The sequence below is a fragment of the Seriola aureovittata genome, chromosome 18, assembly GCF_021018895.1.
Source record: "Seriola aureovittata isolate HTS-2021-v1 ecotype China chromosome 18, ASM2101889v1, whole genome shotgun sequence".
In the NCBI taxonomy this organism is placed as follows: Eukaryota; Metazoa; Chordata; class Actinopteri; order Carangiformes; family Carangidae; genus Seriola; species Seriola aureovittata.
In genome coordinates this window covers 16,287,825-16,301,479 of record NC_079381.1, presented here as the reverse complement: position 1 = coordinate 16,301,479, position 13,655 = coordinate 16,287,825, and the positions used below count along the sequence as shown (strand labels likewise).

The following is a 13,655-nucleotide window of genomic DNA, read 5'->3' as shown; positions in this document are numbered from 1 at the left end:
AATTAAAAAATCCTTTGTAACCCAAAAATGCAAAGGGTGAGTATGCACACGTGTAAGGAATGGATTTAACTGTGTATTTGTCTCCTCTTCCTCTTCTAACAATGTCTCTGTGAAATCAAGAACCAATTGTTTTAAATGACTGGTAAATCTGCCACTGATGTCTCTGGAAACTGCTTAGGCAACATGCAAGATTGGAAGGCTAAACAGAAAAACAGAGGAAACAAACGGAAATAGAAATGGTATATAAGGGGGGTCGGGATTAGTGGAAAATCAATTGTCTTACACACAGGAAACTATTCTCCTGCTTGGGTTTCTGTCCAAGAATACCATGTCTGCCTAACATAAGGGACTTCAGGCTTTGTCATCTAACTAGTCACTTGAAAATAAATGTACTGCACACATCTCCCTGAATCATATTCATCAGAAGTAGGTCCAGGATCAACAACTAAGAAGCTACTACAATAATTGACAACTGTATACGTTCTGAAACAGGAAACAGGAAGAAAATGAATGGGTGTTAATATCCTGCGCAGGAATCTTGCTTATAAAATTGATTGTTTTCATTCTGCAATTTATAACAGAAACAGTTAGGCAAAAAAAAGGCAATTACTCAAATATCATAATTGAAAACAGCACAACACAATAATACAACATAAGATTTCTGCATTCCAAAAAAGGTCTAGGCCGAAGCTATCGCTTATTGGACCAACCTTTTATGCAATACACATCCTATATATATATATATATATATATATATATATATATATATATATATGTGTGTGTGTGTATGTGTGTGTGTATATATATATGTACAATATATACATATATTGTATATCCGCTGTTGCTCTATCATCTAAATGTGGAAGTGAGAAAAGTCTGCAGAATACCCCACAAGTAGAAATGAGCTGGGCTGCATAGCCTGTCTTCAGAGCTTCAGTGTAGCCATGGGGACAGAGGCTCTACTCACGCATTGTGGTGCTCTGTAAGCAGGTGTCCAATAAGGCAGAGATCCTGAGCCACTGAGGGCCCACCCACCGTTTCCCTGCCACCGTAGAGAGAAACACAAGGGGGCTGAGCGGAAAAGAAAGGGTGGGAATATCTGGAAAATCTGTTGCTACTGAAATGGAGGATGATGACAACTGGTCACTGGGGGCAGACAGCCTAATGTATGGTGTGATGGGGTCCAAATGTGGACAGGTCCCACAGCGTCCAACAAATAACAAATAAGTGATCTGACCTGTTTGCTCATATTAAAGATCTAAAGAGACAAATTGGAAAATGATCCTGGACTCCTCTTTTCCAAAATAACTAATGAGCTACATGTAACATCTTAACAACCCATATGTAGTAGGTCATTAACAGGTAATGCTCTCAAAATAACATAAACATGAATATATCTTCCAGTAATTCATAAATGATGTGAATTAACTAAGAACACACACATAAGTCATTCAGACACTCACGTGGAGTTCATAGCATTTAAAAGATGCAAGAATAACTTCTTGTACTAAGTAAAAATATGTTTCATCGCAGTTAAATGTGATTTTATATCAGTGTTCTTTCTCATTTTTAGATATACATTAGGCGCAAATGAGAAACGGAGAGACAGAGGAAAAGAGCATCCATTGGCAAGGAAAGCAGCAGACACTTCTCCACTTGACTACTGTTGCCAGGTTACCAAAAACATTCAAAAAAGCAAGAGTTATTTTAAGACTAGCTAGAAGCAAAATAACCAATGTTACAGGAAGGGCAGACACAGGCAACTGGTAAAATGTGACAATTTTTTCTTACTATTTTTTTTTAAATGCATTATTCACCAACAACAATGAAAAGATACAGAGATTAGGCTCATAATTTAAGTTTGTAATGTCTGAAGAGAGTTTCAACATTCACAATAAAATATGGACATAAGGTACGAATGAGAATAGGCTGATGCAATTTTTCAATTTATGTCATTACAGCAATGTCATATCAAATATGTTTTTAAAGAACTTTTGTATTTTCTTTGAGGCCATCTGAAATTCGTTCTCTGGAGTCTCACCAAATTTTCCCCATACTCAAGATCTCACTTCTTTGCCTTTTGCCCAGCATTACCTAGCATCTGACTACATACAGAAGCTAAATCCAAAACATACCACACATATATCAAAAAACTTTTTTTTCACTTAAATGAACTACAAAATTGATTGAGCAGATCCTGCTACCAGGCCATCTGATACTGGCTGCTGAAATAACAATGTCGAAACAATGTGACAGTGTGGAAAGGATCGCTGGTTTTTCTATCGAGAAAAACTCCAACAAAGCATCAGCAAAGGGATTATGCCTGTGGACTGTAAGGCACATTATCTTGTGATGCAGAACAACATTTTGACAAAGTTTTTTATCATTTGGCAGAGTCTATGTGAAATGATGAAGGTGTTGGCAAAAATCACTCTGAGAGGAATATTGATGAGAACAACTGGCTAGAGTAATATTGAAATAAGGGTAAGACATTTCAAATAATTTGGTTTTGATGAGTTGTCCCATCAAAAAAAAAAACAAACCAAAAAAAAACACAGTTTTGAATAATACTGGGGGAAAAAGATATATGGCTTCCATATTTAATTGTCCACCGGTCCTGTTAAGGACACCTCTATATTTGATGAAAACATAAATAAAGGTTACACAATGTTTGGTTACCATTATCTTCACACTAAATGGAATATCTGGAGAGTTATTTTCCTGTCCTACATCCATGACCTAATATGAACCTGTTTATGACCATATTTCAACAACATCATTGCCTGCGGTTGTACAATTGTGTGTCCTGTTTCCTAAGCGCTCCATGAAGCACAATAAAATGAATAGCAAAAGGAAATTATATTGATATCCTACTTGAAGAGAGCAGAGTGATGTAAGAATTTCCTGTGTGGGCAATAACATCTACAGCCTTGAGAGCTAATTTTCATAATCATGTCGAGGGCATCATTTGAGCTTTCTGTGAATGGTTCATTAAAAAAAGTGGAAGACACAGCAGAAGCACAAGAAGATCATATATGCATGAGTGTGTCTGTGTCTGTAGCCCCACAGACCCACTAACCTTATAGTGTATTTGCCATTCAAACCATCTGTAAAAGTCAACTAATCAAAGAGCAGCTATAGATAACATTCAACAAATTAGTAATTGCAATTGGTATATAGAGTATATAAGTATATAGAGTTATTAATTAGTTATTGGTACAGTACAATACAATACAAGAGCTGCGCAACCTGGGGGAGATAAGATAAGATAAGATAAGATAAGATAAGATAAGATAAGATGAGTTAAGTTAAGTTAAGTTAAGTTAAGTTAAGTTAAGATAATCAATCCTTGGGGGGAAATTGGCATATCTAAGTAGCACAGACAGGCAAGGGGGAGAGAAAACACCAGAGAAATGTGAAGATAGATCTATTGAAAGTCATACCCCCAAACAATAGATATTCAGCTTATCAGGACAATTAAGAATCAATTTGAAACATTTACAAAGTTACTCACCTGTGTTTTCATGGTGAGTGGGCGCCATGGAAAGATTACCTGTCGCCATCCTGGTCACATGACCTAAATCACCCAATCAAAGTTTCAGTGCAATTTAGACGCTATAAGCTAACGCTAAATGTGGACGATGTTGGTATAGTCACTTCTTGGCGTTAAAAGTTTTCTAAATAATTATACTTTAACTGAAAATATGTCTCGCAACCAAATATATTATTCGGCCAAGTACAATGACGACCATTATAAGTACAGGTGAGGAACATCACATATACTGTTAACCTACTGCAAACCTAGAAGCTAGCCAACTGTCAGCCTCTTTAACTTCCTTACGTTAAACTTAACGTACATTTGCCAAAACAACCAGTTAGTCTTCGTCCTTGACGTCTTTTCGTTTGTAAAAAGGAAATATATGTCTGAAAGTCCCAGTTCTTACGCGTAAATCTCACCTTTGGGTCAGGTGTGTTTGTTTTCAACTGTGGAATTAGCTCGTTATTGCCCCTTGTGGCCGTTGGGGAAAAGACACCCTCAAGCGTGAAATACCACTGTGTTTTCCACCCTCCGGCCTCAGTGGGCAGTAATGAGCTCACAACGGTTGGGCGCCGCACAATTAGACGAAGAAAAATAGCATCAGGATGGTACTGGCACTTATCTGGAAGATTTCTTCTGTGATTTTAGAATTCATTGAGTATTAGCTTTGCTAGGTATTTTCTGCTGTGCATTAGCTGTACTTTCTCAGCCAAAGAGCACAGTTTGTATGGAGACAAGGTCCACGTGGACCTTGTCTGTTGCTCAGTGCAGCACTGGTCCTGTGGTCCAACACTAGATTTAAAGTATCATATTTACTATATAAGCTGCATGACATTTCGGTTTCTGATTTCTGAGTATGCGTTACTTTAAGTTGACAACATCGATTTCATACAGTTAGGAGGAAGAGTGCCAAAATCAGCAAGTTGCTATAGGACTTCTATTTGTGGATAGTGAATACTTTCAATAATCATGCTTTTTTACGTCTCCAAAATGTGACAATTGAAAATCTACTTGTATTGAATTTATTGTTATTGTGTGGCTGGAGATTCTCAAACCAATGTCAGATCGTGCCTTCTGAAAAATGACTTGATTTACATCACAATATATAAATAACTTTGCTTAACTTTGCTGCTGTGACACAAAAGTCATGACCCGTTTGATAAACAATGAACTATCTACACCATGTTTTTTCTCTTTTTTTGCTTGTGATCATTTACTGGGGCACAAGAGGGTGCTATGGCTCCAGTTGTGGTAGATGGCGCCACAAGAAAGGTAAAACATCAGTGCCATGCTGAGATATAGAGGTCTGGCTTATAGATATAATGTATTCTAAGCTTTTCCTCAAAGTTTCACAGTTTCATATTTAAGACCTAGCTGATATTGAATTATTCCTAGTTATGTTGTTATTAAACACCCATTAGTCTATAAACTTGAGGCACAAGTGTCTCAGATTTAGTCTACAATCAATGAATTAGTTTTCAGTCAAGGAAGCTGTTGTATCCTCTGTAAATGTCATAACTGGCTTCCAAGGAGAAGTCTGTGGTGAAGGCTGGTTAATAATTCAGATGGTAGAAACTGTTCCTTTGGGAAAGGCTGACGTGTCAATGTGCCGTTCTAGTTTGATCCTGCAGGAGTAATAACTTGTTTTCCATCTGAAATCAAAAGTGATACATGTCCTTAATTCAAACAAGACAAAATGTGTTTCATTGATGTTTAAATCAATGTAAGCAACAGATAAGACAATGTCCATTTAATTCTGTTTCAAAGGCAAATAGGAAGTCACAGTTTCAAAGTAAAGAAAAACTAACTGTAGACAGAAAGCAGGAAGATGCAGTCTAACTAATCCACCACTGCCATCCTTGGATTTAAGTCCTTTTTGGATGCTGGGGTTTTATCTGAATTTAACTTTGGGTGATATAACCTTACTAAATGTCAGATATGAGAGGTATACTTTAGTTGAAAAGGCCTCCCACAGTAACCTGCTCCATTCCTGGAATCAAATCCTTTGAATAAGGCTGAACTTTGATTCTGAAAGAAAAAAAGAGTGAATGCCCAATAAAGATTTCTCAAGGGAAGATTTCAAACTACAAGGTAGCTGTGAAGGAGCAAAAAGAGGCTTTGGAAGGCAGGGAACGTGCAAAATAAATCACACTATAAACAGGCCTGAGCTGTCACAGATGCTGCATCATCTACAAACATTTATCAGCATTCCTCATATACCGCATGTTTTATTGTTCCATACAAGCACTGCTTTCAGGACGTTCATTTCATCAGTAAAAATAGAAATAAATGCATTCCTGGTAGAAATGTAGCCCATGCGTCCTCGGACAGAGGCAACCAATGAGGTTCATCTCCTCATCAGGTTTGGCAGGAGTCCCAGCACCGTCCATCGTCACAACCAGGTGAGCCCCTGCAGAAGGCAGGTGTTGTGAGTGCTCCGCGTCACGGTCCATCAAACTGCAGTGTCAAAGAAGTGACACTGGGACTTTTATTTATACATTCTAGCTGTTTATGATCGTTTTAATGTCAAAAATGTGGTCCACCTGGGCTGAGGACCATATTCACGCCTAGATTCAGCCAACACAAGTGAAGCTTGTGACATCTTCACAGAGCTCGGTGGCCATCACAGCTTTCCTGTGGAGGGAAAAAACAGAGTTGAACTGAAAAGTAGAGGAGGATGCAAACATGAAAGAAATATTTGGGGACTAAAATCTCACCAAATGCACAAGGTAAAGTTAAACTAGTTTGCAATGAGGGAACTTGTGTTTTTTTCTGGTCCATGCAAAAAGTGCAAATGCATTCAAACTAAATCTGAAGTAGAAAAAAAGTAGAAATAAGAGAAAGAAAAGTGACGTACAATCTGTATTAATACCAACAACTTAGTGAAGTTTAGTGAAAACCCTAACCCCTAAGCCTAACCCTTACCCTAACTCTGAAGTTATTCAAGAATAACATATTTTGACTTTGAGGTGGTTTCCATCCCTAATCATATCCCTAACCTTCCCAAGCAACTTCGACAGGGAAAAATTTTGACTTCATACTAGATCATTTTTTCCAACTTTTCACCCAGAAGTCAGGGCAAATCAATATGGTCCAAAATGGCTTGAAACATACTCTCCCGCCCTCTAGTGGTCACTTGTCATATCTCAGGAACGGTACAACTTAGACACATATTTCATGAGGGACACAAGATCATCCACCTCACCAAGAGTGTATCTTGTATGGTATCATGTATCTGCCTCAAACAGCCACGGAGTTACAGCCCAATAATGGAAACCCCATGTCCAGAAAACCCACTTCAGATGGCCTTAGAGACTCCAGCTTGGTACCATTGAATGTGGAAATAGGTTTGCAAGTCTCTATCTCATTCAGAAAAAATGTTATTCAAGAACAACCCACTTCGAGGTGGTTTCTATCCCTTATCCCAACCCCCTAAACATAGCCGTAAGCCTTTCCATGCCTTATTCAGACTGTGGAAAACACTGTAGCATAAAGATCATTTGCAGAACAACTGGTTTACTGTAGCTTTGCATTCCAGATTATCTGCCACTGGCCCAAAAAATCTGGACTTTACACTCCTCTAATGCAAAGACAGAGCTGAAACCACTTGCCCCGAAGCCAACATGCAGAGCAGGTTAAAACTGGTATGATGCAAGTCAACCTGGGCAACTGCCCAAAACCATTCATGAGATCAGGGGAAAACACACTCACATGCAAGAACTTAGACCTACCCAGGCCTTTTCCCATCTTTTTAGCAGTTGCTCGTGCTCTGTGAGTGCACCTCTCCATTGGTTCAAATCCCTGGATGGAATGCTCTCCTCATCTGTCAAATAACATCATAATCTTCTAAACCATCACAAATATCCATCTCTGGACTACTTTAGAACCAATCCCAGGGCCTGGAACCGGCCCTTTACTCCATTACCACTCTACATGCATTACTGTAATCACAATGTTGCTCATATTTTGGAGACATAACAGGTTTTAATAGGCGAAAGCTTAATTATCTGTACACCAGACATTGTTACAGCCACTCAAAACTAAATACCTCCAATAGTGAGGTGGAGGTCCACCTCAGACATGTCATTTCCTGTGCTGGCCTCAGCAACGCAGTGGTAACGGGCGTCTTTGATCAGCGGCCCCTCTCGGAGCCAGCTGCTCACTAGTACCTCTCTCTGACCCACTGGCAGGCGGTACTCCATTATGGGGGTGTCCAGAGTGTGTCCATTTATTAGCCAGTGAATGTGGACATCACTGGGACCTGAGGGACAGAATCGGACTTCATATTGACCCATGACGGTCGAGACACGGACACTCCACATAGACGTACTCTACATGAAATGGTAATACTTGCCTTTGACATGTCCGTTAGTGGTGTTCAATTTCATTGAACAGCTGTAGAGGTTTGAATGAATATAGCTTTAGCCCATACTGTACACGCCCATGCAAGAGTGTGAACTGTTCACATTGTATACATGTAAATAAAGGTTGAATGTGAAAGTGAAAGGTTGAAAGTGTACATGTGCATAATACCTGATCTCAGGTCTGATAATGAGTGCATCTGAAAAAGGCTGCAAGAAGCAGGACTTAATGATCTGCATATTTACAATAAGTAATTTTCAGGTTGATCTACTAGTATTTTAAATATATTTCTGATTATATTTTCAGTATATGTAAAAAGATCACAATCTTATAGCCACATTTAGTAGTTTAGTATTTTGTAGCACTTTTTGCAATTATCCACAATGTTTAAAAAAAGAAATGACTGAAGTCAAAGACTTAAGAAAAACAAGCCAGTGTTGAAAACATTTGACAAGATTTATTTAGCCTCCCTAGCAAGAGACACAGCCCCAAAATGTCTCCTAGATTTATGTACATCTTCAATTGTATTTTTCCATATATACAAATATATTTACACTTGTTTACAGGCACAAAAATTGAAAGTTTGAGATGTAAGACAACTAAGCCTACAATAGTTTGTTCTGAGGGGAGATTCTCACACCCTGGTTGAGAAAAATCCACCTCTAGATTTTACATGTTTAATGTCAGACTGCTGTTAAACAACAATATACATAAAATTTCACATGGAGGTGAGAACTGTGAGACGACCAGATCACAGGAGGTGAATCCCAGCTTTGTCTTTTTAAACATTCACTCATGATACGGGTATCTTGTCAGACACCTAAATTGGAGATGAACTCTTTTCTGTGAGTCAGACACCTTAAAGAAAAGGGCAGGCTTGTTTTAAGCAAATCCAGAAACACACACACTTCCAGTTAGTTTATGTTTTGGGAAATGGTGGCATGCAAGAAGTAGAAACAAGAGAGAATAAGAAAAATAATAGCGTAGAGAAAAAGGGGGGTTAAAAAGTGAGAGCAGATTTCCAAACTCAGGACAGTTCGGTTTTGGGGTGTGAGCTGAGTCATTGTCAGAGGCACCACTCACCCAAGGCGAGGCAGAAGAGCAGGAAGGCCTCCTGGGCATGAACCCCCCAGGCCTGATCCTTCAGCAAGGGAGGCAAAAGTCTCACCTCTGCCTCCCGAGCCTCCACACTGTGGGGCTTGGCAGAGGAGGAAGAGGAGGTGGAAGTAGAGGAGGAAGAAGAGGAGGAGGAGGAAGGGAGGGCAGAGGGAGTGCTACTTCCAGAGGAGGACAGGGAAGATGAAGTGTCGACAGGAGAGGAGGCTGTGAGGGAGGGAGTGATGCAAAAAGAGAGTATTGAGGAAACTAGGAAATCTAAACAAGGGAGGACATGCAAAACAGATTACAGGGAGACTAATGAATGAAGGCTAGGATCTAAAAAACAAATGTCGCAATAAATAAAATAAAAGTAAAAGAGTAAAATCACAACTACTTGCACAGGGAAAAAAGATATTACGACTGATGAAACTCATCTTAAATAATAATTCTCTGAAAATGCTCTAAAACTGAAGGTTTAATTAAAAATAATTATAAAAAATATCTTCAGATTGTTTCCAGGGCTGGTTCAGAAAAAGAACAACTGATGATTGATATCACCAAGCATCATGTCACACTACATATTTATGTTATTAACAAACCACATAAGGGAAGATGACTAGTAGAGGTTAATACACAGGAGCATCAGCTGTATCCATGAAGGGATGTCTACTTCACACAGAGGAAAAAAAATACAGAGACTCAACATTGTCACGCAGAATGACTCTACACAAGACAGTGGCTTGATTTATTTCTTTTTTTCTCTTTTTCTGACCTTCAAACTCTTCATGACCACCTTACCGGGTGAGATTAAGGCCCACATACCATGTGCTGCAGATGGCAACACTGTACAACAAAGCAGGGCTGCAACATACAGAGCAAATCTTCCCTGAGAAAAACACTATAATGTTGAAGCATGTGCCCAAGTCCAATAGCCTACACACTGCTTTGAAAAAATGCAAGAGATGCAAAAGCTTTTAAGAGATTACTTTTCACCCAGGCTATACAAAAACATGATTCCAATTTGGAAAACATCACAGTAACTTACCAATTTGGTAAACAATGTTTCCAATTTGGAATTTAAGAAATAGCTTTACTTGCTGGACTAAACTGAGAGGGTGCAGCTTCCATGAATGCAGTTTTGTTTGATCATCAAAAGCCCTAAATCAGACAGCAGGAGTTAGATCTCTACAGGCAAGTGGGGCGCCTGGCTTAAGCCTTGTAATGATTAAACTTCACTTGATGCTGTACACTGAACATACTTCCACATAGAGGACGCCACTTTAGACGTGCGAGTTGTGGGAAGATGCAGCAAGAGTGTGACCCCCTATAAATCGTCTCTGTGCTAAGAGAAACGAAAGCAGAGCAGAGGCTTCTGGCTAGCAGTAAGGTTCATCTGCATCTGCAAACTGGATGGGCTGAGATTCACAGTCCACATCAAAGGGTTTCTCCTGCGATGGACTGTCCTCTCCAAAACTGTGAGAGGGGATCCGACCGTTGCCACACTCTGGCTCAGTCTCATAGCCGGTGTCACGGAGCGCCCGGAGGTTTTGGGTTGTTTGGCTGCCGTTCTGTGTTGGTTGCTCCGTCAGGTTAATTTTGTCAGCCGCGGTCGCTTCCATCAGACCTGCTTCACAGGCCCGATACTCGGGCTGATGGGCACTCTTTTGACTCCCCAACAGAGCCGCTCGCATACGCAGGCAGGGAGCTGGAAGATACTGCATGTAGCAGTTGTAGGCCAATGCAGCCAAGAAGAGGAGGAAAAACAGGAGGAAGAGGAAGAGGAGGGCGATGCTGTTGTTGTGCTGCAAATACTCAGCTGATGGGTCCCGGTTGTCCGGGCGGGGAGCGTTGGAGCTTGGCGGAAGATGATGCTTTGGCTGGATCTTGATTGTGCTGCTAGGGGGCGGGGTTAGTGATGAGTCAGTTTGGGGTGGAGAGGTGAAGGTGACTGAAGCTGTGAAGCTGGGAGGGGCAAGGGCTGAAGTTAGTGGGGCTCTGTCTGTCTTACCATTACCTTCAGCGGCATGTGTGCTAGATGTCTCCTGGCTGCCGAGGGTGGTGGTGACGTGGCCCCCCTGCTGCGGGGGTCTGGGCGGGAGATCCAGAGTAAGGATGTATCCAGCCAGGAGGCGGGTGAAGTTCTTTCCAGCAGCGGGGACCCACTCCACGGACCAGCACTCGTAATGACCTTGATCCTCTGGAGCCACGCTGTAAATGAGGAGACCATTTTCGCCAATGAGGTGGAAGCGAGAGGCCTCAGTGAGAACCGAGCCGTTGGATTTCCAATTCACCTGGGCTAGATTGGAGGGTACCAGGCACGGCAGCTCAACAGAGCTCCCCGGTTTCACCCTCACATGTCGGTAGTCCTTCAGAGACAGACGTGACACTACAAGGCAAAACAGTGAGAGAATAATGACTTATAGGTGGTTAAAGTCTTGTTAAGTAATAGGTTTTGGATATCCTGCTTAAAAATAAAGATGCTGATGAGAGTTTACTGCAAACATGTGATACTGTACATGTTTTACTCTCTCTGTCTATGTTATAAAGTTTCTAGATCAGGCTGTATGAAAGTATGTTGCAGCTTACCTGATGGACACTTGTCTGCATCACCATTTAGGCTCTGGATTAGATTCCTGAAAGAAAAACAAACAAGAAACAAATATTATTTGTTCTTATTAAAGCAGGTCAAACTGGATGGAGCATCAGTAAAGATGTCTCTCAATGTTGGTTTTCGCTTTCGTTAACCACTATGATAATGCATGAGTGGAGTACTGGTATGTTGAACGAAGACAGAGTGATAACACATCGTAAATCTAGCTTGATGGTGAGTTACCTGGGCTGTTGTCTGGGAGCATCAAAGATACTGACACAGGCGGCAGTATGACGGTTCCAGGCACAGTAGGGGTCTCGTGCCAGGACGCAGTCATCGCAGGATGAATACCTCACACAGAACGCTGTGGGGGACTGGACAACGCCCGAGTCTGAACCAGCATACAGGGACCGTGTCTGTGGGAGCAGGAGGTTGTTCACATAAATATACCAAAGAAAGGGAGAACAAACTTTCAAATAAAAACTATTAAAAACACAATTCATTAAGAACTTCACAATGCTTAAACACACACACGATAAGTCTAAAAATCACTTTAAAAAGTAAATTCATCAAAAAGGTCCAGACGACCTCCAACACACACTACAGTAAAACTTAACATGCAGTTTCCTCTGATTTAGAGGAACTGTTGGTTTTGCTTTTAACGGTCTTCTTGGTAACTTCCTATTGTGAGCCCATTGTGAGCAATCACATCTCACTCGCACACAAAAGTACACAAGTCACTGACCTCCGAGGACAGCAGTAAGTTCTTGATGGGCTCAGAGTTCTTCAGGAGCTGGATCTCCTCCACAATATGAACGTCTCCTTCAAACACCACCGACTTGTGCAGGACTCCCTTATCTAAAAATGAAGATGGTAAAATGTCAATGTCATTCAGCCAAAGCAGAGACCATAGATAAGCCTTTTTAATTCAACAATCAAGACTCTGGATGAACTGAATGATCACACTCTATGATCAATACACAGAGCCAGTCAAGGCATACTTTAATTTGGGAATATCAGCTATACAGTACGAGGTCTTTACTTTGTTTATTTTAGCATATTATTCTCCATGTATTGTAATTGTCATTCGTGTTGGAAACAAACATTATCCAAACAAGGCATTTTTTTATTATTTCAAACTATATGACAATATTGTGATATGGTCAGTCTTGTACTTAGGATATTTTAACATGTTGTCCACTTTGTTTTTTTGAGAAAAAAAATCAAAACAAATGTTGGAAATTTGTGATTCAGGATAAAAGTTTCTTAATGCAGAGCTGTTTAATTGTCAAGCACATTTTCCATGTGTAAACTGTACTGATTTTCTTTCAAATGAATGTCAGATTGGGACACTAAACACTGAACCAGCACATACATACTTAAAATGACTCCGATAGGTATCAGCGGCTAATATAAGGACTTCCCTTTTATAACAGTTTCCATTTCAAATTTGTATAAGTATTATCTGATGTGTTGTAACCTGTTCCAGTGAAGATTACGTCATAAATGTTCCCATCGAGCGCTTGCACCCTCTCTACAACGATCTGAGTATAGTTGACGTCTTTGGTGATGAGGCGAGGCCCGTTGCCGATGGGCAGGACGGGATCCTCCAGCAGGGGGTGGTCCTTAACAAACTGAAGGGTCTTGTCTGGCAGGTGGAGAGAGCTGCTGATGTTCTGCTGTCGCATCAGGTTGTTAATACACTGGTGGAGGAGAAAATTCATATTATATCTTCACATCCACTGTATGCACAGTAAAATGTAAGATGTGTTATTCTGTGGACTGAGACTGGTCCTGGACTAAACTCTGAAGAAGCTGTGAAGTTGTGTTCGAGGTACTTACTGCTCCAGGACGTGGAGAAGGAGTGATGCCATTGTACCGCACCCACTTAGTGTGGGACTGCTCCACTGTGGCCTTCTGCATGTACTTGCCCTTGGAGAAGACATCCTCCACAGCTGTCATGTTATAGGCACACACAGCTGACAAGCCCACATTACCCCTGGGGGACGAGGATGAGGATGATGATGATGATGATGAGGTGGGAGAGAAATGAGGGAGGGAAAAGAA

General features: G+C 40.7%; 1 protein-coding gene across 8 annotated transcripts in view; it reads right to left on the bottom strand.

Moving 5' to 3' along the window:
• Positions 1-5,273: 5,273 nt before the first annotated feature.
• Positions 5,274-13,655, bottom strand: part of sema4d (sema domain, immunoglobulin domain (Ig), transmembrane domain (TM) and short cytoplasmic domain, (semaphorin) 4D) — a 39,385-nt gene continuing 31,003 nt past the window's right edge. For 5 of the 8 annotated variants that reach the window (XM_056403790.1, XM_056403785.1, XM_056403786.1 and 2 more), the window contains 6 exons: positions 13,431-13,587; positions 13,069-13,291; positions 12,334-12,446; positions 11,832-12,004; positions 11,585-11,631; positions 9,081-11,384 (listed from right to left, as the gene is read on the bottom strand). In XM_056403790.1, the coding sequence (XP_056259765.1) occupies positions 10,375-11,384; positions 11,585-11,631; positions 11,832-12,004; positions 12,334-12,446; positions 13,069-13,291; positions 13,431-13,587 (1,723 nt within the window). In that variant the 3' untranslated portion in view covers positions 9,081-10,374. Of the gene's footprint in view, positions 6,173-7,269; positions 7,362-7,586; positions 7,800-8,983; positions 11,385-11,584; positions 11,632-11,831; positions 12,005-12,333; positions 12,447-13,068; positions 13,292-13,430; positions 13,588-13,655 lie in introns of those variants that run through there. The other 3 variants (XR_008830309.1, XM_056403787.1, XM_056403788.1) reach the window with 3 other exon arrangements.